At 42.1% G+C, this 27,250-nt stretch overlaps 1 protein-coding gene across 14 annotated transcripts in view; it reads left to right on the forward strand.

Annotated features, from left to right (window-relative positions):
• The window catches only part of RIMS1 (regulating synaptic membrane exocytosis 1), a 1,643,460-nt gene that overhangs the window by 618,610 nt on the left and 997,600 nt on the right, over positions 1-27,250 (forward strand). For all 14 annotated transcript variants that reach the window (XM_069606225.1, XM_069606227.1, XM_069606239.1 and 11 more), the window contains 2 exons: positions 6,043-6,374; positions 18,427-19,295. In XM_069606225.1, the coding sequence (XP_069462326.1) occupies positions 6,043-6,374; positions 18,427-19,295 (1,201 nt within the window). The remainder of the gene's footprint in view (positions 1-6,042; positions 6,375-18,426; positions 19,296-27,250) is intronic.

Consider the following 27,250-nt stretch of genomic DNA (forward strand, 5'->3'; position numbering starts at 1 on the left):
GACCTTGCTCCAACCCCCTTTACTGTGCAGTTAGATGGTTTATTAGCTATCCATTGAATAACAAAGTGCCAGCAACAGGTTGTGGGTTTCCTTACGTACAGAGCCCAGTGGCTGTGGGGTTGAGTTGTAACACAACACGTGTGTGTTTGTGGGTGGGTGTGTGTGTTTGTGCCTCTTTTTATTTTATTTATTTATTGCCTTTATTACATGCCCAGACCCTTAGGTATCACGGCGAGTTTACAGACAACTTGTTAAACATTAGTCAAAAGACACTTTCAGCATAGTTAAAATGAAACAGAATATTTACAACAAGACAATAGTACAATACATGTGCAGCATTATTTACAAGTTCTAAGGTTACTGCTTTATTAGTATTGGTTAAATAACCACGTTTATAACCGTTTTTTAAGCCTGTGAAGGTTTCCTCTTTTTCGATGCTGAGTCGGAGGGAATTCCAGTGTTGGGGGCTAGGTATTGGAAGATACTCCCCCCTGCTCTAGTGTTCCTAAAGCGGGGCGTTGCTAAAAGCAGGTGGTTATCAGATCTTAGGGTTCTGGTGGATTCTTTTTTGGCTATAGCATTGTTCAAGTAGATAGGGGCTTTTTATGGTGGCATTTGAAGGTGATGCATGGTGTTTTGAAGATGATTCTAGCTCTGATAGGCAGCGAGTGAGAATCTCTTCTGGTCTTGGAGATATGATCAGATTTTCCTATTTTGGTTTGCAGTGATCATATCGTCTCACTTCTGCAACCCTCTGGAAAGGGTACACGTTTGAATGGTGTGCTCATTTCTCAGGGGTGTGTAGATCAACAGACAGGTGGTAATGTGGAGGCTGTGTTACTTGTAGCTGATGAGGAGAAAGGTCCTGACTGAATTATTGTGAATTATCTTTGGGAATGTGTGGGGGTTGGTAGTTGTGAATGTGTCAGAGACTGAGAGAGCACCCAGTGTCAGGGCCATCTTTGGGGTTTTTAGGACCCGGGCCACACAGACCAATGTGCCCCCGCCTCCTAAACCAAAGCAATTCTGCAATCCAAGAGTTTCTGTTTGCCTCCACCCCTTTTCATCCTGATCACAGGCTATAGATTAATATGCACTCCTGGCAGAAATCAAAATAGGCATGGCGATTCCCTTGTCGTTTTCTGCCCTCCTTCATCCTTACTGGAATCAGAATAATAAACCAATGCCATTTCAATGGCAACATCAGCAGCCAAGGATGAGGGAACTTGTGTTCGAACATAGGTACAGGACACATTATAACAATAGTAGAAATGAGAATATTTTACGCTATGTACCCTAGCATGGATACAGAACTAAGATTAAACGTCAGAAGGAAGGGACATATACCAGAGCATAGTTTTTGAGTTAAGAGGTGTCGCTTCAGAACACACATGGAAGGTGCATATGCATTAGCGTGGATACAGGGCACAGGCTGAGAGTCATGTGATAGTTATAGATGTTCTAGCATAATTAAATGGCAGGAAATTAAAGCTATGAGGACATGGACCTATCACAGCTGCAGGATTCTGATCAGCAGCCTCACAAAATGTACATGTTCTCAAGCATGGATACAGGAGGCGGATCGGAAGTGTATAGGGGGGTATACATACCATAGCATACATACCATAGCATAGTTTGAGGATCGGGATCAGAAGGCACCCGGAAGGTGCACGCATCAGAGCATAGATTTACATAAGAAGTAGGTCATGGTTTTCAAGTGATGGTGCCAGGAGTGGACCAAGAAACAAATGACTTAGTGGTGTGCAATATAGGAATGGTTACTATTATATATTCAATACCCTACACTAGCAGGTTAGGCGGTTTTGAAGAGCATACCCTGAGAACTAAATCACTCTACGGAACTGGCGACAGCTTAGGCACCATGAGATTACATGAGCTGTCCTGCATCAGACATGTTGGTTAAGTGTTGCATACGGGGTTTTAATCCTTCATTACCCCAGTACTTGGTGTACGCAAGGGGCAGTTCTTCGTGAATGTTTGACTTTCATTAACTGAAAGGATCCCCTGATTTGTAGACCAGACTTGGAAAAGGAAAACGTGGCATGGTACACCAAAATGACACTATTTAAACCAAAATAAAATACTTATAGAAACACGTTATGCAAAAGTACATGACAAGACTGGTATACTAGGATTACAGTTTCACAGTATATTTCGAAAAGTGGTGCTCTAAGCCCGAAAGATGCATAAGCCAGGAAGTACCCAGGCCACATAGCAGCATTTGCTTACGATACAGCAAACCAGTTACTCTTAAATTGTGATGTATGACACTGAGAACTCACTGGACATTCTCTTGCATACCAGCTGTGACCCAACCAGTGGTGAAAGTGGCCGGGAGCGGTTGGGAGCGATGCTCCTTTACTTTTTAAAAAAGTTTGACTCTTCCTATACTTTTATTTTAAAAAGAAACTGTTCCGGAATGGTTTCGTTTTAAAATTAAAGTGTAGGAAGAAGTTGAAACGTGCACTCCAATGCACTGCACTCAACCTTCGATTAAACAGCAGGTGTGGTTGCTTGGGGGTTTGGATTGCGTGTGGGAGGGGGCGTGGCGATGGGGTTTGTGGGGCACGGGGGCAAGCCAGCAGCGAACATAGTTCCACTACTTCTTTACGTACATTTAGACCACTGGGGCCAGCTGACCTTCATGAGACCAAACACACAAGACACACAGCCAAAATTCACCTGACCTGTCATTCACTTTCTAGCACAACCACGACCGTACACCACACAACATTTCATCCATTCACATCGCTCAAGACCAGGTGTCACAATCATCCAGTTGCAGGTATGGAATATGAGCCTAAACACTTTGATTCCACTGTCTCTTGGAGGTGGTAAATGGATCTTACCAAACTAACGCGCTCTTAGTTTTTATAAGTAGCTCTTTCTGGAGCAGGCAGGTCCTTTTGTAGCACAGTAAGTGTTATTGCGATCCAAAGCTATGTGCATACGTTTATCAAACTGAGAGACTAAAAGCCTGGTGGGATTTTGTACTGTTATCTGGTAAATGAACACAGATCTCTGCAACAATTGCTGAACATAACGAGCTATCTTCTTTACCATCGTGACACTCCAACTTATCAATATGCATTTCAACTTCAGTTATTGCACATGGTCAATATATTCCCCATAAAAAGGTTCAAATACTACACAGGTTGTGCTACAGTGACTGCAAACACGGCATGCACTACACTGTATACAGAACACATTACTGGATTCATTGAGCAGACTGGATCTTAGTTGTCAACAGCAGCTAGGCAGCAGGCTTAAAGCCACAGCAACGCACTGTGCACCATCGTGACGTGTTATTTATGTTGTGTACGTCATGTGCATTGACGTCCATGCACCAGGCAGCCTCCCGGGGGACAACCAGAGAGAGGGGGGAGGTAAGAGCCCCTGTCTCCCTCCCATCTCGCTCTGATGTTTTTGTAGTAGATAGTTGGTAACGTGCCCATGTGGAGTCTGCAGGATATTGTGCTTTGATCTTTCTTTCCACATGTGGGCAAAGTATCTTAAGTGGCACAGTGTCTGTGGGTCGGAAGTGCATATGTGTGTGCAGAGTGATTGGCTGGTGCAGTTGCTTTACTATAGGAGATGGTCTCTCAGTTGTCAAATGGTAAACGACATATCATGGACATACAAAATGTTCAGTATTTATATAAAATATTTCTTAAGGAATTTTAGAAATGTGTACCCTTCATCCAAATCAAAATGACAAAACACGTACTTTTGTCTTGTGGAAGAAAAAACTCCTTATAATACCAACGAGGGGACATTGCAACTTGCATTAAGGACAGTGCACTGGTTTGATGAGTTTTAATAATTATTTTTGGATATGCTATTACTTGCCAAGTTTTGTTTATGACTTTGGGTGAGAACATGCTTAGAATCCAGTTCTAATATCTGCTTGCATACACATACACATATACACCTCCATGTTGTAATATTTCACCTGAAGTGAATAATAAATACATTTAGCCATGTGGGTTAATTTTGTCAGCTCGACACATTATTTGGACCATTTGCCAACCAAAGTTTTCCTTTGCAAAAGATAACCAACAACCTGAAGCTGAAGAAAATATAATCTCCACATCACTATCTGTATATTTATGTGATTAAGGTTTGTTTGCAGTCCTGTTAGTTATTTCCGATTACATTTTTATATACATTTTTAGTATATTTCTTGTACTTTTGTGTTCGTCAAGATAATTCAAAAATATCCTCCGGTTGACACGTGTTTCGGCACTAGGCCTTTCTCAAAACTGGACACTATGCATCATATTCACTTTGGGTCCCTAGCATAGGGCATCCTATATGTAGTGGAGATGATACCTAATGTCCGGGTTTGAGAAAGGCCTAGTGTCGAAACACGTGGCAACCGGAGGACATTTTTGAATTATCTTGATGAACACAAAAGTACGAGAAATATACTAAAAATACATATATAAAGATGTAATAAAAAATAACTAACACAGGACTGTGCTCAGTGCTTAATTAGAAACACCAGGCAAAACGTAATCACTTGCATGAAGGAGGGGGTACAAGTCTAGGTGTTTCCAGGGTCGACGGGCCTCATTCAACAAATTATTGACCAACGGCGCGGTGATACTCTCCCCAAATACCCTTAAATGTATATTTATGTGGTTTGTTGTCTGAAATGAAAGTTTAAGAAGGCTGTGGAGGTGATATGAAAGTGTAGAAAGGTCGTGGAGGTGATTTGAACGTTGTGGAAGAAGTAGCCTAGGGGGCTGACCTGGATTTAAATACAAGATTATCTCACCACACAACATTCTTTCAAGTAATCCACAGACTCACACGTATAAGGATGACCCTTATTAATGTAAATGAATGTGTAATGACTTTCTGCTGCTGCCGCCAGTTTTCATTTTACCTCTCAGAAGCATTATTGGTTATATGTTTGAAATATGTGTATGTTCCACCAGCTTTCCTCCAGAAATCCACTGGTGGAAAGCCAGAAAGCCTACATTTTACATGAGGTATTTTTCCGCTGGTGAAACCTCAGAGGATTGTATGTACTTCAGACTGTAACTCAGTCTCTTGGTTTATTGGTGTATGAAAATGCGGCATCACATGTCGTGGTGCAATGCTATTTTTCACCACCAAATACGCTATAGTACAGTTCTGAAATTACAAATCGCTGTTGCTACCCATATATGCCTCTTATCTGATTAGAATCAGTGTCTTGTCTTTTGGTGCAGAATGCATATTTTGGGAAAGGGGGTGGCTCATTGGCATGAGATAGAGCATACATATGCAAATGAGCCAATTAGTTATAATAATTATTGTAATTGGTTATTTATAACACGCTTAACACCAAAGAAGTTTCTAAACGCAGACCTGGGATTCGAACATGTGTTGCTCTGCGTGGTCTTGCTTCCAAGACGAGCACGTTGCCACTGAGCTACACTACCCATGCAACAGCACAAGATGCAGTTTGAGGAGGGGAACATAAGGGGCTCTGATGGGTTCTTTGGCACTTGGAACCCCTCTTTGCTGTATAGGCGCCATACAAATATTCAATCAATAAACATCAAAATTGGTAGGTTCCAAAGTTACGTACTGCGTGCCACTAGTGGTCTTCCCCTTGACACTTTATCAAGGTATCAGTGACTCTTCACTGTAGGTGTATATCACTACGCAGTGGCACACTGATATAGATCTCCCCAATGGTGGTGGTGGGGGGGACATTTGTGCATTGACCATTTAGTGCTTAATACTGTTTGGAAATGTAGATGTGCCTAGCACAGTGCATAAGAGATGTCTTCGGCACATACATATTGATGCCAAAGTGTTACATGATAGGCCCATCCATGCGGTAGCCTAAAAATAGATTATTCATATATTAGAGATTCTGGACTACACACATGTTCTGATGCCTATTTGTATGCAGATTATCCTTTTCACCAATCATATATATTTTTATTGACAAATTCAACAGTAAACAGTGTACAACAGACACATGTGAACAAGATAACCTCTGCTTGTTTTTGTCTTCAACAGGTCATGTGGGTGTGCAATTTATGTCGAAAGCAACAAGAAATTCTCACAAAATCTGGAGCATGGTTTTTTGGGAGTGGCAACCAGGACGGTGCATTAAGCGATACAGCGACGTGTGGTAGCTCCGATGCACCGAGAGAAAAGAAAGCAAGGCTTCAAGAGCGATCGCGGTCTCAGACTCCTTTGAACTCAACTGGAACCCCGGGATCACAGGAGACCTCTCCTTCCAGTATACATTCCGACCTGAGCAAAGGGCCAGATCTATCACAGCAAGCCATGAGCCAAGATCAGAAGCAAGCTTCCTCAAGGTCTAGAAGTGAACCCCCAAAGGACAGGTACTGTGCATCATATTCTCCAGTTAAGGACGCTTAGACGTGTGCGTTGCCTTCACGGCTTATTTCACAGTCTATATCCGGTGCAAGGCTGGTATACATGGTAGCCGCCCATAACTTCAGTTATAGGTGGAGAGCAACTAGAGCGAGTATTGAGTACGTACTCTGCAGAATGACATGTTCCAGAGTAGACCATGTGCTGTTATGACATGAAATACATTTCACTGCATAAGATTAATCATAGCTTCCTTCTTTAACACCTGCTTCCAGTCAACCAGGTGTTGTCATCTGGAACACGTCTCCAAAACTCTTTCCACAGAAAGAAGAGAAAGGCCCACACTCTGGTTGAACTTGTGTAAATGAAAAAATGCAGCTTTATTACAAAAAGCATTACAAATCTTCTCTTGCATGGTGAGGAAGCCTACGGAGAAACCAACAGGGTGCTCCACCCATACAGTGCTTAATCAAATTAATACATCTGTCATAACGTATTAAAAAGACGTTCTTCTGATGTACACGTCACACGGTCATACATTTAGTGAAAATCACTTTAGGCTAGTCTTGAAATTAATCCGAAGGTCACATAACAACATATTTTGCGATGGGCTTTTTTCACTACTGACATGATACTTCCAGTATACCAGTAATGACGTGATGGCATTTTAGGATTATTATCAATGTTTGTTGCAACATCTACTTGATTTAAACATTCGTCAGTTGCATCTCATGGGTAATCGCGAACATTCCACGTTGCAGCAAATGAAGCAAAGTGAGCTCAGTCGAAACTGAACATAAAGTGACCTGAGCTCACTTCCATTATGCAGAGGACTAGAACATATAAATATAGCTCCTACAAGGCACACTTTCTATGAGCGGACCCTAGCAATGACTGCCTTTGTTACCTAGATACTAGCCATTCTGTCCAATCCAAACAGGTTTTTTTTATTTTTTATTTAAGTGCATTTGGTTTTACTATAAAAGCTTCGCACTATACACAAATATAACAAAGTAACAACAATAAAACATAATACATGACAATTCATTAAAGTCGTCCTAAATCAACTTTCACCACTTCATATAAAACATCATAAAACATGCAGGATTATATCCGTTAAATACTGAAATTACATTAAATGTCTGTCATCACCCAACCACCTATTGCACAGGGAATAAATATCCATTATGCAGTGAAACAGAAAATCAATCGTCTACACAATGCTGATTTTAAGACGAGTAATTTTCCATATGTAATATGCAGATGCCGTTAAAACCAAAGATTCAGCTGAGAAAATTCACACTCCAGAACTGATCAGAAAGTGACCTTTCAAAGCCTGCCACCAGTTTACCCCATCTTTTAAGGTGAAAGGCTTCACCAGAACAGGGCATTCTAATAATAAATGCCTACTATTTTCAACCTTAGTGCCACAAAGGCGACAGAGTCTTGCTACGCACTCGATATTCCGCCACGCACCTATATATTCACATGTAGGTAAGATTACTAGGCACAAGTATAGAATAAATCGCCTCAAGGGCTCAGCGCAAAGCTTAACCATATGAGTGCAAGATTGATCGGGGCAGAAGCCTTGTGTAGAGTATTCTGAATACCGTTCCTTTATGCTTAGTTTCGAGAAATTCATCTCTTGATCCCATGTCTTAGTTTTAAGCTTGAGTAAGGGTACACATTGATGGGTATTCTCCTCAGTTGGGAAGGTAAGGCAATCATTTGTAATTGTTGATTGCACTAAATCTAGGTCAAGTCGATTCAGGCAGTTATGTTTAAGTCCATTGGCAAGCATCCCTAGTAAGGAATTAGCCCTGATGTCCTTCCGTGATAACTTTACGTAAAATGTACAGGGAAAGATTAACGACTGTGCTACATTGGACGTGGTGCCGAGCTCGCACCTCAGCGTTTCCACTGGAACGGCCTTCGGAATGACCAGAATTGATCTTGACAACCTACCTTCCATACAGTCTAAGCAGTTAACCAAGCTCAAATGGAGTAGGTCCAACCCATTAAGTATATCTGGTATTAAGCTGAATCTATACATATCCTTTAATGTTGCCTCCCCCCTTCCTGGTGATGACATTTTTTACGACCGGCCACTTTCTAGAAACTTTGTTAACAACACAGGTTTCCAAGAGAGATGTTATTAGAGGAGGCAACATAGAAAAGCCAACGTAAGTGTAAGAGTTCACCACTTCTAGGTACTCCTTACCCAATTTCCAATTAAAGCTTTTGTTCATTTTTGTCCGCTTTCATAATTTTGGTCTTTTTTAAATTCATTTGCATCCCGTTGCTGGTGGCATAGCCATTAAGGGCCTCCATAGAACGGTGAAGACCAAAGGGGTCCGGTCAAGAAGAACCGTTTTGTCGGCATATGCCGACCATGGTACCCGCTCCTCTCGAATGACTAGCGGGAAATGTCTGTACGGCTATGTACATGTCAGCGACATAAACATTAAATAGCAGGGGTGCTAAAATGTACCCCAGTTTAAGCCCTCGATTAGTGAGGGTTGGTCGTGTAACGTGTCCTTTCTGGCTCACCCTAACAGTTACTGTAGTGTTAATATGCATGGACTTAATAAAGTACAGTAACGAGAGGTCAATACCCCAGCAAATAGGTTTGTCCTACTAGAATGGCTGTGAAACCCGGTGGAATGCTGCTTCATGATCTATATAACAAATGTATAGATTCTCGATACTTCAGTCATCAAGTAATTTAACGGCCAGATATTAAGTGACGTATTATTTTCCCTTCTGAACCCAGGTTTGTAGAAAGAGCACACAATCTCCCTGAAAGGTCTCACCGAGCTAGAAACGATATAGCAAAGTGTTAAAAAAAAAAGACCTTAAAAGCATACAAGGAACATACACCACAATAGGAATAGTGTCGAAATGTCAATACTGAGACATTGGACCAATGTCGCTTTTACCCCAAGAATGTCAGAAAACATTTGAAACAAAACAAGGTGACCAGTGTCACAAGAGAAAGTGTGATTTTGAGGTAATATGCAGTCAAGTTTGTCAATAAGTCTAGTTGACACGTGTTGCTGTAAAGAAATGAGGACATCGAGGGGCATTCACAGATGGACAGAGAAAGACAACCTATCCCCTGCAGATGAAAGAAGCCAACTATGACCACTGAATTTGGGTGGCCATCTTAGTGCCCAAGGAAGCCCTCCTATTGGTGAGGACGTGGGCTGCGGGGCAGGGTTTTGGGACTGCAGAACAGGCCTGCACAGACAAGGCCTCCCAAGAGCGTTATCCAGACCAACCCAATTACTTTAAATCGAACCAACCACTTCTTGTGCGGGGAACAATGGGGGGATGCACCATTCAGAGCGAGTAAAGCCCTGCAAACCCTACCAGGCACTAATGGTACCTCACACTTGCACAGTCAAGGCAGCACAGTGGGCACCGGCTCCTCACCACCGCCCTGCAGCGGCAGAGTTTGCATATACATCTCATTCATGTAGCCCTGAAACCCCTTTGGGAAAACAACTTGAAATTCTTTAGGCAAGCCAGGGTAAGATGGAAATTACCTGCTCAGCAAACTAACAACTAAAGCACATGGCATGAATTTGAAATGATAAAAAACATAACATCAAAACTAGTCTTCGTTCTCCTGAACCTGCATTTGTTTTCTGGTTTCTAGCACACGTGTTTACAATATTGTATCGGCTTTACTTTTTATTCATGCATTGAGCATTTCATATCAAATACTGACCCTCCATAAAAAAAAACGAGCACAATATTATCAACTTACTGATCATAATCACAATAGACGTACATAACAAAACAACCACAACACACTATTTGCTCTTAGCTTAAAATGTGATTACAAATTTGATTTCGTTCACCAAGTCCCTCCTTTTTGCTCTACGTTGGAAAGCTTCCCTAACCTGTTTCACCTATGTTCTTGTTTCAGAGCCTTCCTCAAGGGGAAGCCAGTAGTTACTAGTACTTCCGTTCACCTGCCTGGAGAAAAAGTGTGCATCTGGGCCTTCCCTTGGCCTGGTCAGGGATGACCTGGGCTGGGATTCTCATCGCTTGTTAATGGGAGCTGGCTCTATGGTGATTCTCAGGGTTAGCCTTGTAGGCGACACTTCTGAAGAGTGGCTGTTTAATATTGTTCATTTTCATTGAATGGTAAATGGCTCTGTCTGCTGTCCTGATTATCACGCCCGCCTTTGCACGCTCCATAGTTCCTAACCCTCTGTTGCATGATTAACTCTGCCACATACTCTCCCACAGAGTTTCCCGCAGAACAGATGGGTAATCAGATGGCACGCGGGATCGAGGTGAACGGGGATGGATTGCTGGATTTGGACTCTGGCCCTCATTACAACTCAGGCGTTAAGGGTTTAACGGCGCCGTCGGCGCCGTTAACCCTTAACGCCTGATTACAAGTGTCCCTTTGCGGGTTGGGTGTTTAACGCCTGCTTTTAGCAGGCGTTAAACATCCAACCCGCAAAGGGACTTTGGAGCTAATTACGGCACCGTAATTTACGGTGCCGTAATTAGCGCCTTCCCCATTCCCATTATGCCCTATGGGGGCAAAAATGGGAATGGGGAATGGGGAAGGGCGAATGGGGAATTACCGCCCCACTCACCTTGGAATGGGGCAGTAATTCCGCCATCCACCATGGCGGAATCGTAACCTTAGCGGCATGGACCATGGTGCTAATAGCACCATGGTTCTCCGCCAAGGTTGTAATGAGGGCCTCTGAGCCATTATGTGAGGGTGCAGTTTAAACAACTGAGTCTGGTCTGGCAGTGTGTTGTTATTGTCAATGTAACAATGTGACTTTTGCTTCTAGCATTCGTTCACAAGACTGGAAATTGTGACATGACTCCATTGGTATACCCTATACAATCACTAAATTGTTTTAATGATACACAACACTGCTTATGGAGTGGGCTTCATTACAGCATAATCCACCTGCATGACCGTTGGAAGAGGTTGTTAGACATTTAGAAATTAGGTTGGAATGGGACTAGCCCTGCTCTAGACTTTATGGGAGGCGGATGCCCTGGGTCCCTACAGCGAGAGGGTGGTTGAGATGGTAGCTGAGTTATTATGTCCCACTTGCACTCTCCCTATCTTAGATTTGAGTCTTGTCTGACTCGGAGCACATGGAGCTTGTGCATTTAAGTGCCGGTTGACCGAATGGCTGCATGGTTTTGGGATATGTGTTAGCAGGTGTTGATGGGGTTGTTGCATCTTCTTTTGCTGGATAAGATGCACAGGGGGTGGGGTTTGCAGTGGGCACATTTCAGTTTTGCTGTTGTTTACTTTACAAATGAGCAGTGGCACGGTCGCTGCAATGAACATAAGGAATGGGAATATTTGAGGTCACTACGTAGCTGCCTCCATGACTTATGCCTGCATTGAAACTACAGAGCTTGAATGGAAGAGGAATACATGGGGTCATCAAGAGAAGTTGGGATCACTTCCATCTACTTGCCATGGGATCTCAATAGAAATGTTGCAGGAAATGTGTCTGCATGCCACTGAGCTACTAAACCTAAATAACAGGTGAATAGCAAGCATGCATGAATCACTCATTTCCTAATTACTTGAAAGGGTACTTAAATAGAAGTGAGGCAGTGTCCCCTTTAATGTTGATGATGCACTGGTAAATGAGAATGCCTGATACTGCAGGATGGCAGTTGGCTGTAAAAGAGGACAGTGGAATTGTTCTGTTCTGATGCTCTCAATATTGATGAGTCTCCTTATTTTGAAAGGATGGGACATATCATCAGTCAGTACTGGGATTATTGGCTGATATGGTTGGGTGATTTCAACTGTGCATTGGGCAGAACTATGGATAGCACAAGCAAAAGCTCTCATCCACTGGGAGTGGCTTCAAAGAGCCAATGGAAAACAACACCAGAATTACAGTTGACTGACATTTGGAGGATGTATCATAGAGAGGAACTGGGGCTCTCATATTATTCTGGGGTGCATGGGATGTATTCCAGAATTGTTGCTGATTTTACAGAGTCTCTAACACTTTCATTGATACATGAGACAATTACCGCACAACTTAAAATGGGGATCACTCCCATCACTTCAATGTGTCAATCTCGCACTAAATCATTACCAGACCCACATTGGAAAATGCACAATAGAGATTAGTTGCCAGTTGGGCAGCAGTCGCCTAGAATGGAGATATCTGTATGGTGCACCATGGAATGGCACCTATTAACACAACAGTGTTGGTGCATGATATTGTATAACCTACAGTCATCGAGATGCTGTCGCAGTTATAACAAAAAACCTTCAATTGAGCAAAGAAAGATGTGGCATTAGAACAATGGGAGTATCATTGTAGCAATGGGTTTTGCTATCAAAACAGCATGTCTGAACACCTGTCCTATGTTTTTCTGTTTCTTGTGTTTGTTCTCCCGCCATGCTGATTACGAGCACATATGGTGTGTAATGAAAATGTGTTTTCTGCATTGATATGCACTTGCCTGTTACACTCATACAATGCGCTGGTATGTGGTGATGCAATCCACATGAAATGTATTTTGTATTGGCGGCCTTGAGAACGACCTATGGTCGAAACACGTGTCGACTGCAAGCAGCCAAACACGACATGTTTTTTTAATAAATCATGCTGTTGAGAAATCTGAGCTGTCATTGGGTGAACGTATACGCCAAAATGTTGATTATCACAACTTTCTAGAGTAACATAATAATCTGGTTTGCCCAGTGCGACTCGCCAATCCAACACTAACTCATAGGTTCTATAAGCACATTTAAATTAGAGGCTTGGTAGACCTCCCTGAATAATTAAATAAGAAAAAATACTATGAGAATGCAGACACCAAACATGTGAGAAATTACCAATGTGACTCCCAGAGGAGCATATCCCTGAAAAGCTTTCTCCTTCCCTTATACATCAACCGTAAGGAGCAAACACGTTTAGAATACTTCCCAAATATGATATATCTTATGTTTCTAGCAGATTTTGAATTTGCAGACTATATTGGTTCATTTTTTCCACTTACAAAATCTAAAAACAAAGAGGACAGTAGTCTGACGATACCCACACACATGACATGCTGTAAAGAAACTGAAGGTGTCCTCCATGCAAGAGCTTAGGGCTGTCCACCTCACTAGCCAGATAAAAGACCCAAAGTAAGGTGGATAGATCCGTAAAGTGAATATGTTTTTGTTATTTATATGCAAAACTGGTTTGTAAACGTACAGAGGATTCCCAGACTGACTGCAGGGAATATTCAAAACATGTGAGCATATGAAAGACCCAATACTGGCAAACAATATTCTCAATAACTAGGACTAAGATAGTCAACAGGTGAGCTGGACGCTGTATCCCTGAGGCCGCTGAGTCAAGAAGCATACAGGCGCTATATCACAGGGACTAAATTTAAGCGGCAAACTTGGCCCTATATCCCTGAGACTGTGAAGTCAAGAAGCCACCTAGATGCAACATCCCTGAGATTGTGAGAACATTTTACTGGCATCTAGCTTCCAGGGGCCACAGGGACATTACAAGTCCCGGCGGACCGGGAAGCTAGGTGCTGGAAAATGTAAGTCCCCATTCTTGTGGAGTCCCATTGGACTCCACGGGAATGGGTTCACAGAAGCACCGGCACCTTTGCTAACAGTTCTGGTGCTTCCATGATGAGTCTGCCTACCGGGGTCGCAGTGCCCGGCAGGGTCAGACCTGTCTGCTGCAGCAGCCCCGGCAGGCAGACTCAGAATGTGGCGGTCCAGAAACAAGGGTACTGGTAAGCTCACCGGCACTCTTGTTTCCAGACCGCCACACTGACAATGAGGCCCAATACTCTCTCACTCCAGAAGCCTGTTTCTAGATGCAGGCCTATGGAATATGTCTATAGCAAACCAACAGGTGTTACCAATGCTCCCCTTTATCATCAAATCGAAATGTATTAATATTATGTCAACAATTATACATTGCAGAATGGGTAAATCCATCAAGCAAAGAAAGGTTGTCTTTTGCAGCATTTTATTGTGTCATTAAAACAATCCCTAATATGCCACGTTCCTCTGCATGCTTTCTCAAGGAAGAGATGCGAGTAGGCAAAAACCTATGACTGTGTAGAATGAAACCACCACTTCCATGTTGCTCCCCACGTGCCCCGAGAGACACCTGTGGGAATACAATTAAAATGTATGCATACGCTGCCTTAGTCTTCAACATTCTCGTTTTCAACATTTTAAGACAAATCCTATAGTGCCATACACAGTGGCTTGGTATACAGGTACCCACAACAGCTTTCCTCTCATAGCCCAGAGGCAACACAAATGCACTGAATGGTTTCATTCAACCTCTCCAAATGGCTACTAGCACTGGGATGATAAAATTATTATTTCTTCTGCTCAACACTCTTGTTCTCTAGATAATCCTGCATTTCTTAGGAGGTCAAGTGAACCTGTCCAGAAAATGTATAAAATGAAATTCCAAACAATGAAAGGTATTGCATCAACTTGGAGTAGTGCTATTCAAAGGACAGAACACATTTAATTGCACCTACTTGCTAGGCACTTAGGAACGTTCTTGAACCATTATAAAAGGTGTAATTATTTACTTTAGTTCATCACTGTTGATGCATTCCATGAACCACCCATCTGCCTCCGCACTCTATCAAGACCGGGCCACTAGTAATCAGCTATTGTTCAGTCCTGTCCTTCCCAGGTGACACATGCTGGGTCATATATATAGCATATATATATATATCATATAGCACCAATCTTATCTTTTGCAAAACATGTCAACCTGTATGCATAACCGTTCTTGGACTTTTCTGTACTATTGAAACTCCTCACACATTAAGTGTTTTTCGACCAGTATTTTAACGCCTTCATCTGACAGTGTATCTCATCATAACCCAAAATTCAAACCACTGATCTCCCAATACCAATATCTACATGACTACGCACATTTATTTAAGTTCATTAACATGCTACTCTAGAATCTTTTCGTAATCTTCAGTGCCATAGACCGGAAGTCGCGAACAACATTTTGTTATAATGGGCCTCATTACACGGTAGGCAGTAGCCATGGAGCTATTAGCGCCATGGCTACCCCCTTACCGCATTCCGGGTCCGTGTTCCCGGAATAGGGACTTACTGGGTCATTCCGACCTTGGAGGACCCGGTAAGTCCCCATTCCGGGAACCATTCCCCATTCGAGCCCCCATAGGGCTCAATGGGAATGGGGAAGTAGCTAATAACGGTACCACAATTTGCGGTACCGTTATTAGCTCTGAAGTCCCTTAACGGGTCCCATCCTTAACACCAGGTCAGACCTGGCGTTAAGGAAGGGACCCGCTAAGGGACCTCGTAGTAGGGCGGTAAGGGATTACCGGCACCGGTGCCCTTGCCGCCTAATGTGTAATGAGGCCCAATGTCTCTTACTGGTGCAGCATACATGTTATTATAGGCATGACCCTGCATCTGAGTGACACGTCTTCAAATATCATGTCCAGATCTGAATAAATTATAAACATTGTTATTGGATGCAAATTTGCAGAATGTCTGTGTAGCTGAAATAATAGCCACAAAACAGCCACAGCTTCTTTCTCAATTACAGAACATTTAAAGTTAGCTCATTTTAACACGCTCCCTGAACTTTCTACCACCACCTTCCAGACATCCCACTTATGTGGCAAGCACATTGCATACAAATGTGCAATGATTATTGCAAATTACACAGTACCTGAGGTGGAGGTTTATAGTATCGCTTTTTGTATTGGCAGAATCGTCCACAGATCTCGATGCTGGTTTGCCCTTGTCTATCGTCGATACTGGTCATTCACAGCTTTCTGGTTGACCAAGGTGCTGGTGGTAGTTAGGGTAATTACAAACCTGCTCATACCAGGCATTCATTTGATAGACATTTGCACTGTAGATTCTCGTATTTTCCAGAAGTGGTACATGCTCTTTTTGATACTGTAGCCAAGTTGTTAGTTGAAATGCATTCACTCACATTATTGATATTCAGCGTCCATTATTCTCAGAATAGTTCCTCATTGTTCTAAATATTTTCCAATAATGCCAAGAACGTTGATGCTTGTAATAATTGTGCCTTTCTCGCTTGTTTACTGCATTTTTCAACAATTTGTGATGGCAAGGGAGTCCAGTTTCCTGCCAACTTGAGTATTATTATTCATTTATGGCATCTGTTCATAACTGCATTTTTCATGAAATTGATCCTAGTAGCTTTGCATTCATTTGATTAAAAATAATACATAGCTATGTCTAACCTTGCATTCTTTGCATCACATTTAGCAAGTTTAACATGGCAGCTGCCTCTGTGTACATCTGATATTGCGTGCTCATTTTTAACGCATTGATTTAAAAAAAAATATTTCTATTTTTGTTTACTTACATTTGCGGGGCCTGAGAGACCATATAACAGAACATTTTCAACACAGCCACCATTACATAAACAAACCCGCAAACACACAGCTACATTGGGTGATAGAAAGAACCAACATATATGGTTGGGGAAAGAGGTACTTAAACCTCTAGTAAGTTATTGCGACTGGAGACTTGCAAGATGGGATTCAGCCAGAAACATATATATTTAACCAAAGGAAGGGATAAACAAACTATAAATGACACAACATAACTTAGTACCGTGTAGTCAATAACGATCCAGATGTTTCCTAAAACATCATTTTTTAATTCATTCACTTATTCAAGCACAAGTCACAAACATTATTTCAAAAAAACACATATACACAACATAGCAGTATACAATAATAAAATTATTCCACCTCACAGAATCAAGTTCACAAATGCTTCATACAAAAAAACTGGACATTCTTGCGGGGCAGAAATTTGTCTTTTTCATTCCTCTACACACCAGATTCCTATATCTAAGGGTGCATACAAAGACAAACACACTTGGTATTTTAGAGTACATTATGTTGTCTCATTTATAGTTTGTTTATCCCTTCCTTTGGTTAAATATATATATTGGATCCTCACTTGGTAGGAGGGATCATCACCTTAGTGTGGGACATCCCTGGAATGAACTAATAATTCAGCCAGAAACGTGATGGAAAACAAACACAAGGATATAATTATGCAGAAAGCATGCACATCACTACGCAAGTCACATGATGTATGTTATAAATATGACAAGTTAAGCCTTGAAAAAGGCCCAAAGGTCGAAAACAAGTTTCGGCAAGAGCATTTACTATAAATCACATACGTAAGCCGCACAAAAACTTTGAGTTAGTTATACGTTAATGCCTTCCGAAACTTTCCATTCTATTTCCATATATTGGCATTAGGGATAGGTCAAATGTTTAGAACAGCGCACGCAGCAATGTAATATCAAAATCAATTCAAAAGATATGACCTGGGAATCCAGGTGCAGAATCAGGCTGGTTACCTAATCGTTGCATAACATTGCCTATTTAAAAGTAGCAATATCACACACTCTCGGTTTTGCTTACTTATGGATCCTATGGTAAATTGTATGCATACAATACATGTCTACCTGGTCCAGGCTTCTTTTCACAAGCTTTAGATAAGCAGAAGAGTAACCCACCTCAGAAGTTGCACGTAGTCTGCACCAAAAAGGGGCTATCCAAACATAAACTGAGAAACATTGGGCTTACTTGTGGAATTGTTGAAGATTGGTGTGTCTTTGGAGTTTCTAAGTGTCTAATAAAAAGTTGTAGGGAAGTGCTCTCATGCTATTTATTTTTCCTGAAAACATGGCATAAATATATATTTTCTTTTTGCGCAATGCTTTTGACCGAACTTGAAACCTTTTCTCTTTGCACATTCCTACTAACTTACATTCTTTCTCTGCCAAGCTCTCTATCTTGGCAGATGCCTTGACGCTTCATTGAAATAATAACACGGTGTGTGCAAGGTGGTAATCTGTATATGTAATGTGCTTTTCTAAGGTATTAGTTTTGCAAAGCAATCATATGCCTGATTGGAAATAATGGTTGGTATAGCACATCTAGAAAATTATGCAATGGTTCAATTCAATGTGCTATGTTTTGGCTTAACCTGTATTTTTGTCTCAACAGGAAGAAGGCGGTGGTTTCAGAACAGAACGGAAAGGGCAATCTTAAAAATGAACGAAAACGAGTGCCAAAATTCTCACCCCAACAGGGTGAGGGACATGCAGAAGACAGGAAACATAAAGAAAGGCGAGAAAGTAGGAGACTGGAGAAAGGGAGGTCACAGGACTATCAGGACATGCCCGAAAAGCTAGACGATGGCAAGATCACTGATGAGGAGAAACAGAGGAAAGCAGACGAGTATCAAACAAGATACAGGAGTGACCCGAACCTTGCAAGGTACCCCGTCAAACCGCATCCTGAGGAGCAGCAAATGCGCATGCACGCCAAAGTTTCTAAGGCCCGGCACGAAAGGCGTCACAGTGATGCATCTTTACCAAGCACTGAAATGGAGGACGCTGAGGTGCCTGTAAATAAACTAGGAAAACACTCCCCTTTGGCAGGAGCTCAGGACAACAACTCTTTTACGGATAATCAAAGATCCTACTCTATAGATAGGACTGGCAATGGAAGGGTTTCTAAACAATTGCCCAATCACAGTCCTCCAACTCCCAGACACAGTCCTGTTCCTCCAGAACACTTAGACTCCAGGAACCACGACTCCTTGAAAAAACAGTCTCGTCTAGACCCAAGCTCTGCCATTTTGATGAGGAAAACAAAGCGGGAGAAAATGGAAACTATGCTGAGGAATGATTCCCTGAGTTCTGACCAGTCAGAATCTGTGAGACCGTCCCCTCCAAAGCCCCATAGATCGAAACGAGGTGGGAAAAAGAGGCAGATGTCAGTTAGTAGTTCAGAGGAGGAGGGGGTGTCAACGCCAGAATATACTAGTTGTGAAGATGTGGAAATTGAAAGTGAAAGTGTCAGTGAAAAAGGTAAGAAGATATATTGTTAAGTGATTATTTTATGTCTTTGTACTTTAGGGTTAATGTCTTTCATGAATGCATATCTGTATTTATACTTAACACGCTGCATTTTGTATTTTGTTAACCAGGTAGATTTTGCAAGACAAAATCTGACAGGTTTAATTATTTCACTGCATTTGGAAGGAAAAGCCATGCTATTTACTTGGACATAGTTTGTAATGAAGCTCATAGAATTTTGTGAAAACAAGTTTGGTGGGAATTGTACAATTTCCTTTCACAGAACGTGAGGTTCCTCTGAACCTCAACTGTGCTTTAAATCCACTGAAAAGTGGCAAGAGCTTTAAAGTGCTATCATTTTCGAAATTATGATATGCTTGTTTTTACTCAGTGACAGCTGAGGTAGCAGCTGAGGTTCTCCTTGCACAAATTTCATTGCCCCTATAATATATGCAAGTTAAAGAAGGTGTCTTCCAATTGTATGCCTTTAGTGCAATTTCCTGTACTTCACAACACTGTCGCTGTTTCATTATTAGATTATCTTATCGAATTCCTTATGAGTCCCTTTGGAATTTCCCTGCCATCTTCGTCTGGGTCTGCGGTGCGTTGGTGCAGAGGGTGAAGCAATTGAAAATTCACTGGTGCTGGAACACATTGGCGTCTGAAAATATTCCAAGTTGGGAGTTTTTTGTTTGTTTGTCTGGCAGTGTTTACAATGATAAGGTGGAGTCTACTCATCTAAGGCATCATGCATCATAAATGAAATGTCACCAGGAGAAGTCCCTTCTGGAGGTGCACTAATAGTATGCTTCAGAGCACGGTGGTTGAAGTGGACTGGTCCAGAGGAAGGTTGTTTCATTGTTTATGACCCTCTCTGATCAGTCTTTTGTTTATTGTTTCCCAGTTTATTTGTTGGTAGGATAGTTGGATACCTTTTTTTGGAGTGCTAGACCAGAGGTTTCAGGGTGGGGTGTATTTCTTGAAAAGGTTGGTGATGTAGGGGTGGCCCATATTTGATATGGCTTTTCTGGTCGGAACTAACGGATGATTGAAGCCATGCATTTTTTTAAAGAGCAAGAAAGTGGGATAAATCTGCGCCACTCTGCACCAACTTATTCAATATCTAGGTAGACTGTTGCTGATCCAGGTACAATAATGTCTTACCCAACCATTAATATGCAAAAATGTGTGATTGGTTGACCCGGATATAGCGCCACCATCGACAAAAAAAAATGTGCAACTGTAATTAACAGAGAAGTGCCTTTATTATGGATGTGCCCCTTGGTGACACGTATTTCGACCGTCCTTGGGCCTTTTTCAAACCTGGGCACTCAAAAGAAAAAGTGAACGTTATACAGTATGTAGCCAGTGTAGACTGGCTGCTCGGGTAACATGTGCCACGATTTGATAGGGTTATATCCCTGGAGACCCTGTGTTATCAGGATATCAGAATATCCCATGTCACGTTAATAAAGACACTTCTCTGTTAATTACAGTTGCACATTTGATTTTTTGTCGATAGTGACGCTATACCGGGTCAACCAATGACAGATATTTTAAAAGAAGTTTTAACTGTGTGAAGTTCATTTTCATTTTTTTATTGGAATCTTATGAAATGAGAAGATGGTTATCTTTCTTTGTTGTTTTCTTCCTTTTGTGTAAATTGTTTTATATTGTATTTGTTAAAGGTTATTTTAACCATATAACAACATTTAAAAGAATGACAGGTTTCAATTCAATGCAGCATGAACAGCAAGTGTTGATTATGAGGGGCTCCCTAAATATGGGCATGCTTATTTAGACCCTGGATCATATGTGTAGCTCTGTTTTGAAAGGCCTGACATTTGGTAATCTCTATTTTTTTAGGGCTAATGTACATGCTGTTGGAGTAATCCAGTTGCATTAGTACTAATGCCTGGGTTTTTAGTGTTTTATATTACATGTCAAGCGCTAGAAGGATCAGTTTCAAAAGGAGTAGTTGAACATGGTAACTACTGTAGAGAGCTGATATTTGCAGGCAGGAGGCAGGCCCAGGTTCTGGGCTTTTGTCACAGGGATAGGGGATGGGCCCAGGGTATAGGCATGTCTGATGCCTTGCTTGAGCCTTAAAAGAGGATTTATTTTGCGTTTAGGCACAGGCACCTGTCGGTCATGCATTGTTACATAGCTTTGAGGCACGTTGAAATCCTAGGCTGGATTGTTGTTTGAGTGGCGTCTCAATGGATTGTCATCTGCGTAGATATTAAAAGGCATATTTTAGTGATCGATGAGTTCAGCCAGTTGTTGGTTGTTGATATTTAATCACCAGAGGGCCATGGCTGATCCCTGGGGGACCATACATATCTGGGCTGTGGCATTCAAGTTGAAAGGACTGATCCTTACCTGTGCTATATTGTCTATCAGGTAGCCGCTTCAAGGATCGAAGACAGGAGAGCAGAGTGGTGTGGTCGACCATGCTGTATGCTGCCAAGAGATCCATATGACCTACTGAATGCTACCTAATTATTTTCAGTATGCCTTCTCTGTGGTTGAGCAGAGTAAATTCCATTCCTCTCCCAAGATGGAAGCCTGATTGCTCATCGTACATTAGTCGGTTGTATTAATTGAAGATTTCTAGCTGTTGTTTGCCCAACTGCTCAATTATGTTTGCCTCAGTGTGGAGGTTAGTTATCGGTTGATAGTTGATAGAGCAAGAAGCATCTGCGTTGGGTTTCTTTAGTAACAGTGATATAAGTGCGGTTTTAAAGGCTGCCATAAGCCTACTTGAAGGGAGGGATGTGTTGCAGATGTTTATAATCGGGGCAGTAATCTGTCTAGGTGAGAATAAAAAGTGAATGCTTGTGCTTGTGAAATTTCATGATGCTGATTACGTTAAGAAAATGTCTGCCTGTTAAATCAGGGTAAACTCTGAGGAGAATTATGTCACATTCGGTTCTTGTGGGTTGGGTTGTAACCTTCAGGGATGAGTGAATCCAAATTTTAATGTCTCACACCTTCGTTTTGAAGGATGAAGTCTGCTTTTTAGTTAGTCAGTTTCTGGTTTGGGGCATTCGTTGTAGATTCAAAATAACAATTTCTCTTGGGTGAGGTAGTGTCTGTGTCCATTGGTGTAAGTATGTGTTCCTCTTCCATTTAATGGTGTATATATGGCCTTTAGCATGTCCGAGGCCCTTTCTTGTCTTCAATCCCTCCTGTTTTATGCCAGATTTGTTCAAAATTACACCTTACATTTTCATGTCCTCTAATTGACAGGTGGACCATTTGTTATCTGATTTAATTGACTATTTTGGTCTTTTTGTCATAAACAGGGATGTATTGTAATGTTGATAGGCTTGTTGAGTGAGGAAATGAGGGCCAAACCTATAGAGTGTGCTTAGGATTTCCCTTTGTCGAAGTTTTCAGGAAACCTTTGGATGAGGTGGTGGTGCAATCAATAGAGAGTTGGATGGAGATATCTCTGATGGATCAGTTCTAGGTGAAGAGGACATTGAGATTATAACTGTGTATATAGGTGGAGACTGAGACATTACCTGCTTCATCCAGCCACGTTTTGTGGTCTGATACTACTTTGATACTGGATGCTGCTCATGTCCATCCTTTCTAGATCAAAGTTTGGATTGTAGCCTGCAGAACAATAAGCTATGGTGGCCAGTAGGTTTGTATTGGTACTGATGATGTATTTGACCTTCATGTGTTCAAATGAGGGACAGTTTCCATTTTCAATGGAGGCACACTAGACTTTCACAGATTAGATTCATGCTAGAATAAGATAGGGCACTTAGATGATGACTGTACTTCTGTGATCATCAGGCATGCTTAATCCTATGATCCCAGTAGGGGTTTGGTGTTAGAAGTGTTGCTGCATGCTGAACACACATTGTTACTGCGAACAGGGAAGTTACAGAGGTCAAGAGAGAAATTGATTTTCTTCCAAGCAGACTGTGGTTAAGTATACTGCTCTTGTGGGGCAAGCTGAGATTGGGGCATTTGGGGATGGTAATTGTGGATTAAATAGTGTATAATTATAGTTCATCTGAGGTGCTGTCCACGTTAGTCTTCATAGTCAGGCAAGGGGTAGGGGGTTGGAGTCTGAGAATCTATGCTGATTGACACAATGTGTGGAAGAGAAGAAGAGAGAACCCTGTGAGTCAGGATGGTTTGGATATCATTCAAGGGCAGTGCAGTGTTGGTGGGGAAGATCATAATTGTGATGTGAGTGTGTTCTAGTAGTCTGCAATGGATCCAAGATATGTGGGTTTAGATCGGAACATAAAAAGACCACTTTTGTAGCCATTTATGAGTTACAGAGTAGGATTATTAGCTTTTTCCTTGGTCGTCAATCTGATGCCCCCTTTTATCTGAACTGATTTTGAGTCGAAGAGAAGAAGAGCAGGTCTTTGTTGGTTTTGCCTGTCTTGGGGCAGTGGTATGAGTGGTATGAGTCTGCAATGAATTGTTCAGGAAACACCAGCATTGGTCTGGTTTTAAATCTTGTTTGTCTTTTTTTTGTGGTGATGGAGTGGCATATGTAATCACTAAGCCGTGTGGGCTTTTCAAGTTGCACGGAGTCTCTTCATAGTTTCAAGCGTTCAGTTCTATGGACTAGGCATGATTCCCCTTGTGCTCTGTTGGCCGAGGGGCGTTAGGCAGACTGTGCTACATGCTTTGGAGACTGGGCTTTTGTTCAATCCAATGATATGAAGTGTGTGAGAAAGAGAGGGAGGGCAGAAATGAGCCCTAGTTACAGGTTGAGTGATAGACTGCTATACTTCACTCTTTCTTCTAAGGCAGTGGTGCACAACATGCGGTCCACATTATTTCTGGCCCTTCAAGTCAGATGAATTTAATGAAATGCTGCCTGGCCTAAATTCATTCAGTCATTATGCCTGTCTTTTGAGGTGTGTGAGGCCTCTGTGGTACAGTTTTTGTCTTTGCATCATGATATTTGAAGTTTTAAAAAGGTCTATGTATAATGTCTAAAAGTAAAAAACAGAAAAAAGTAAGAAATAAAAGTGATAAATAAAAATAGTGGACGTCTAAAAACATGTTTTTAACTCATATTTTTTGAAACAATGACTATACCACACACACATTTGCTGTGATAGTTTGGCCTACTGTATGGGGCTTGTGTGGCCCTTGAGCAAAACAAGCCCTGACCTAAGACATGCAAACTTGGGGTCCTCTTCAACAGCCACCTTGGACTCCAACAGTTCATTGTTGCTTCTGCCACAACTGAAAGAATCAACCATCTCAATATTTGGAAAATCTGCTCTCGGACCTGACCCACTACTTGGTCAAAAAACGAATTTTTAATCTTCTGCTAAGCAAATGTGAGTATTGTTGAGGCCTATTTCCTGTTTTTTCATCTACTCTTCCCCTCACCTTTGTCAAATGCACCCTTTACAAACTACCCCAATCTTCGCACTCCTCTGCACACCATCACCATGCTGGATGCATCTCCATGCAAAATCGTGTTCTGTCTAAATTCCTGCCTTACGTCTACAAATCCATTCATAATTTGGCCTCCTGTCAACAGCGTCCTGTGTTTATCTCTCGGTACCCTCCCCTAGAACTCTTTGTTCGTCCTCCCTCCTTAATCTCTTCATCCTCCACTGCACCGGTCCCCCTTCCTGCTTGCGTTCCCTTCACTTATTGGCCCCCATTCCATTGGACTGCCCTTCCCCCAGACATAAAATGCATCTCAAATGAGGAAGATTTAAAGACCAGACCCAAGCTCCACTTATTGGCCAGCAAAGGGGCTTCTCCCACCTCACCCTGTTCCCCACAAAATGGCCCCTTTATTTCTACCAGACAGGCCCGACTCCTAAGCTTCCCATCTAAATAAGTAATTATGTATGTTACCATTTCCTATAGCAGTATGTGAACAATGTCACTGTAACTTTTGCCACTTCCCAAGTCTTTATCCAAGGTTTATGTCCCATTACCTTTCGTCTCATCAAGTGGTTATTCTTACTCCTATATACTCGACCTTTCTGAAGGCCCCCTGCCCAGGGCCTGCTTGTGACACATGTTCTGATTCCTGTGTGCATCATTTCTGTTTTAAAGGATACAGCACCTCACGACAAATAAAAAATAACAATACAAAAGGGCAATGAGGCTAGGTGGAAGCAAGCGCAGCAAGAGCCGTGTACCAAGCTGGATTATGGATTAACACTAGAGGAAAGTGACAGTAGGAACACTCATATTATGGTGCTGCCGAGGAGTAGGGTTCAGCACAAAGGTCCATGAGGAGGCAAGATTTTGGCTGTAGGCAGAGGGCGTGCCAGGCAGTCAAAATGTTTGTATTCTTCTCCAAACACCAGTCATCTTGCAGCTCAGGACCCAAGTCCATTTATTTCTTCCAATCAGCGCTTGCTGAGCACTGTGGTGATTTGTGGGCTGTTGAAAGGCTACCATTTTTTCTTGAGATGAAGTAAACTGGTAGACCTGGTTCATCGTTGTGTGTTAGCATTTCGAAGCACACAGCGGAGTGGGGGATCATCGCCACTGAGGATAACTTTGGTAGCGCTTGGGCTCCTGAAGGTGCTAATGCTTCTTCTCAAGGACCAGGCTTGGTGCTCAACCTGCTCCCTTGTTCCATTGTGGCAGCTGGAATCATGAGTGGGAGACAAAGGCACCAATTATTTATTACAATAATCATATGATGTTAACTAATAGACTGCTACTTTCCATACGTTCTTTGATTAACTGTTTATGTAGCTTTGTTCAAGATGTTTATGATACAATGAGTGGGGCAGAAGCAGTGGTGATAGGGAGACCTGTTTTCTTTTCCTAAAATTGACATACAGTTTGAAAGTCCTTATTTTGTTTCTAATAAGATGAGATGATTGGTAGTCATTTTACTATTTTAGTGATATTAAGATAGAAGAGTTTATTTTTCTATTCATCCGATGGTCGTTAGTTAGTAATAACACTCCTTGAATTGGCTACCAGGCTGCTATGGGGCGGTCCTTCTATTATCAATATGGTGGTTGCTGGGATGCTCGGAGGCCATGCTCTCCGCTCATTGTCTCGTCCAGGGAGCATAACGAGGTAATCAATGGGTACAAGCTAGCTCAGCCACTCCAACCTTCAACACATCTGGCGTACTGCCCTGTCTTCCGGATTGACAGCACAGGCACCCAATCATTATGGATCTGCAAAGCCAACCTAAAAGCCCTGCCTCTGCTCACATGGCCTATTCATGCATTCACAGACACCACATCTTTTACTCCCGAAGTGTCCCGTCCCAATCCCCACTGAGGGTGTAGTTGATGAACCAAGCAAAGTACAGGAGCCAGGAGATCATCTACCTACAGCTCAGGAACACCATGGCGCCCATACATGACTACGATCTCATGTCATTCACCACTTAAGTAGAGTATCTTAGGTGCTGCTCATGGAGTGTGGAAAAGACCAAGGGAGGCAGGTGGACGCTGGGCAGGTGGGCACAGATGCTGGCTGGAATGGCAGGCTACAGCAGAAGAAATCTGCGGATAGTATTTTGATAATGAGGAACTCCTCTCCACTCTCCTGCGATTTCATCAATCCACTGCTGGCTTCCCCAAAGGGGGTGTATTGCAATGCTAGGAGCCTTTTAAATCACCTGTGAATAAATACGTAAGTATTACTAGCATACTTCTAAGTTACTGGCCATTGGGTGCTATAGCAAGTCACTTCCATTTGAGTGTTCAACGTTGGATTTCACACTGGCTCAGAGCCCTAAATACCTTAGTTATTGGGCTTCTTTCTGCTTGCTAAGCAATTCCCCTTGAGCCTGGAGCGTTTAGAAGAGCACACACAAGAATGTAAAGGATTCTGGAGGCAGGGATCAGGAAGGAAGGTATTATCCGGTTGAGTTCTAAGGTAATCATTTCTTTGTTACAATACTTAGGGATATCTGCTTAGCGAAATGTCTGTACCGCTGCCTGTCCTCTACTGACATGTAGTAATTTACCCTTTACAAC

Source organism: Ambystoma mexicanum, chromosome 4p, assembly GCF_040938575.1.
Source record: "Ambystoma mexicanum isolate Mex_15411 chromosome 4p, UKY_AmexF1_1, whole genome shotgun sequence".
Taxonomy (NCBI): domain Eukaryota; kingdom Metazoa; phylum Chordata; class Amphibia; order Caudata; family Ambystomatidae; genus Ambystoma; species Ambystoma mexicanum.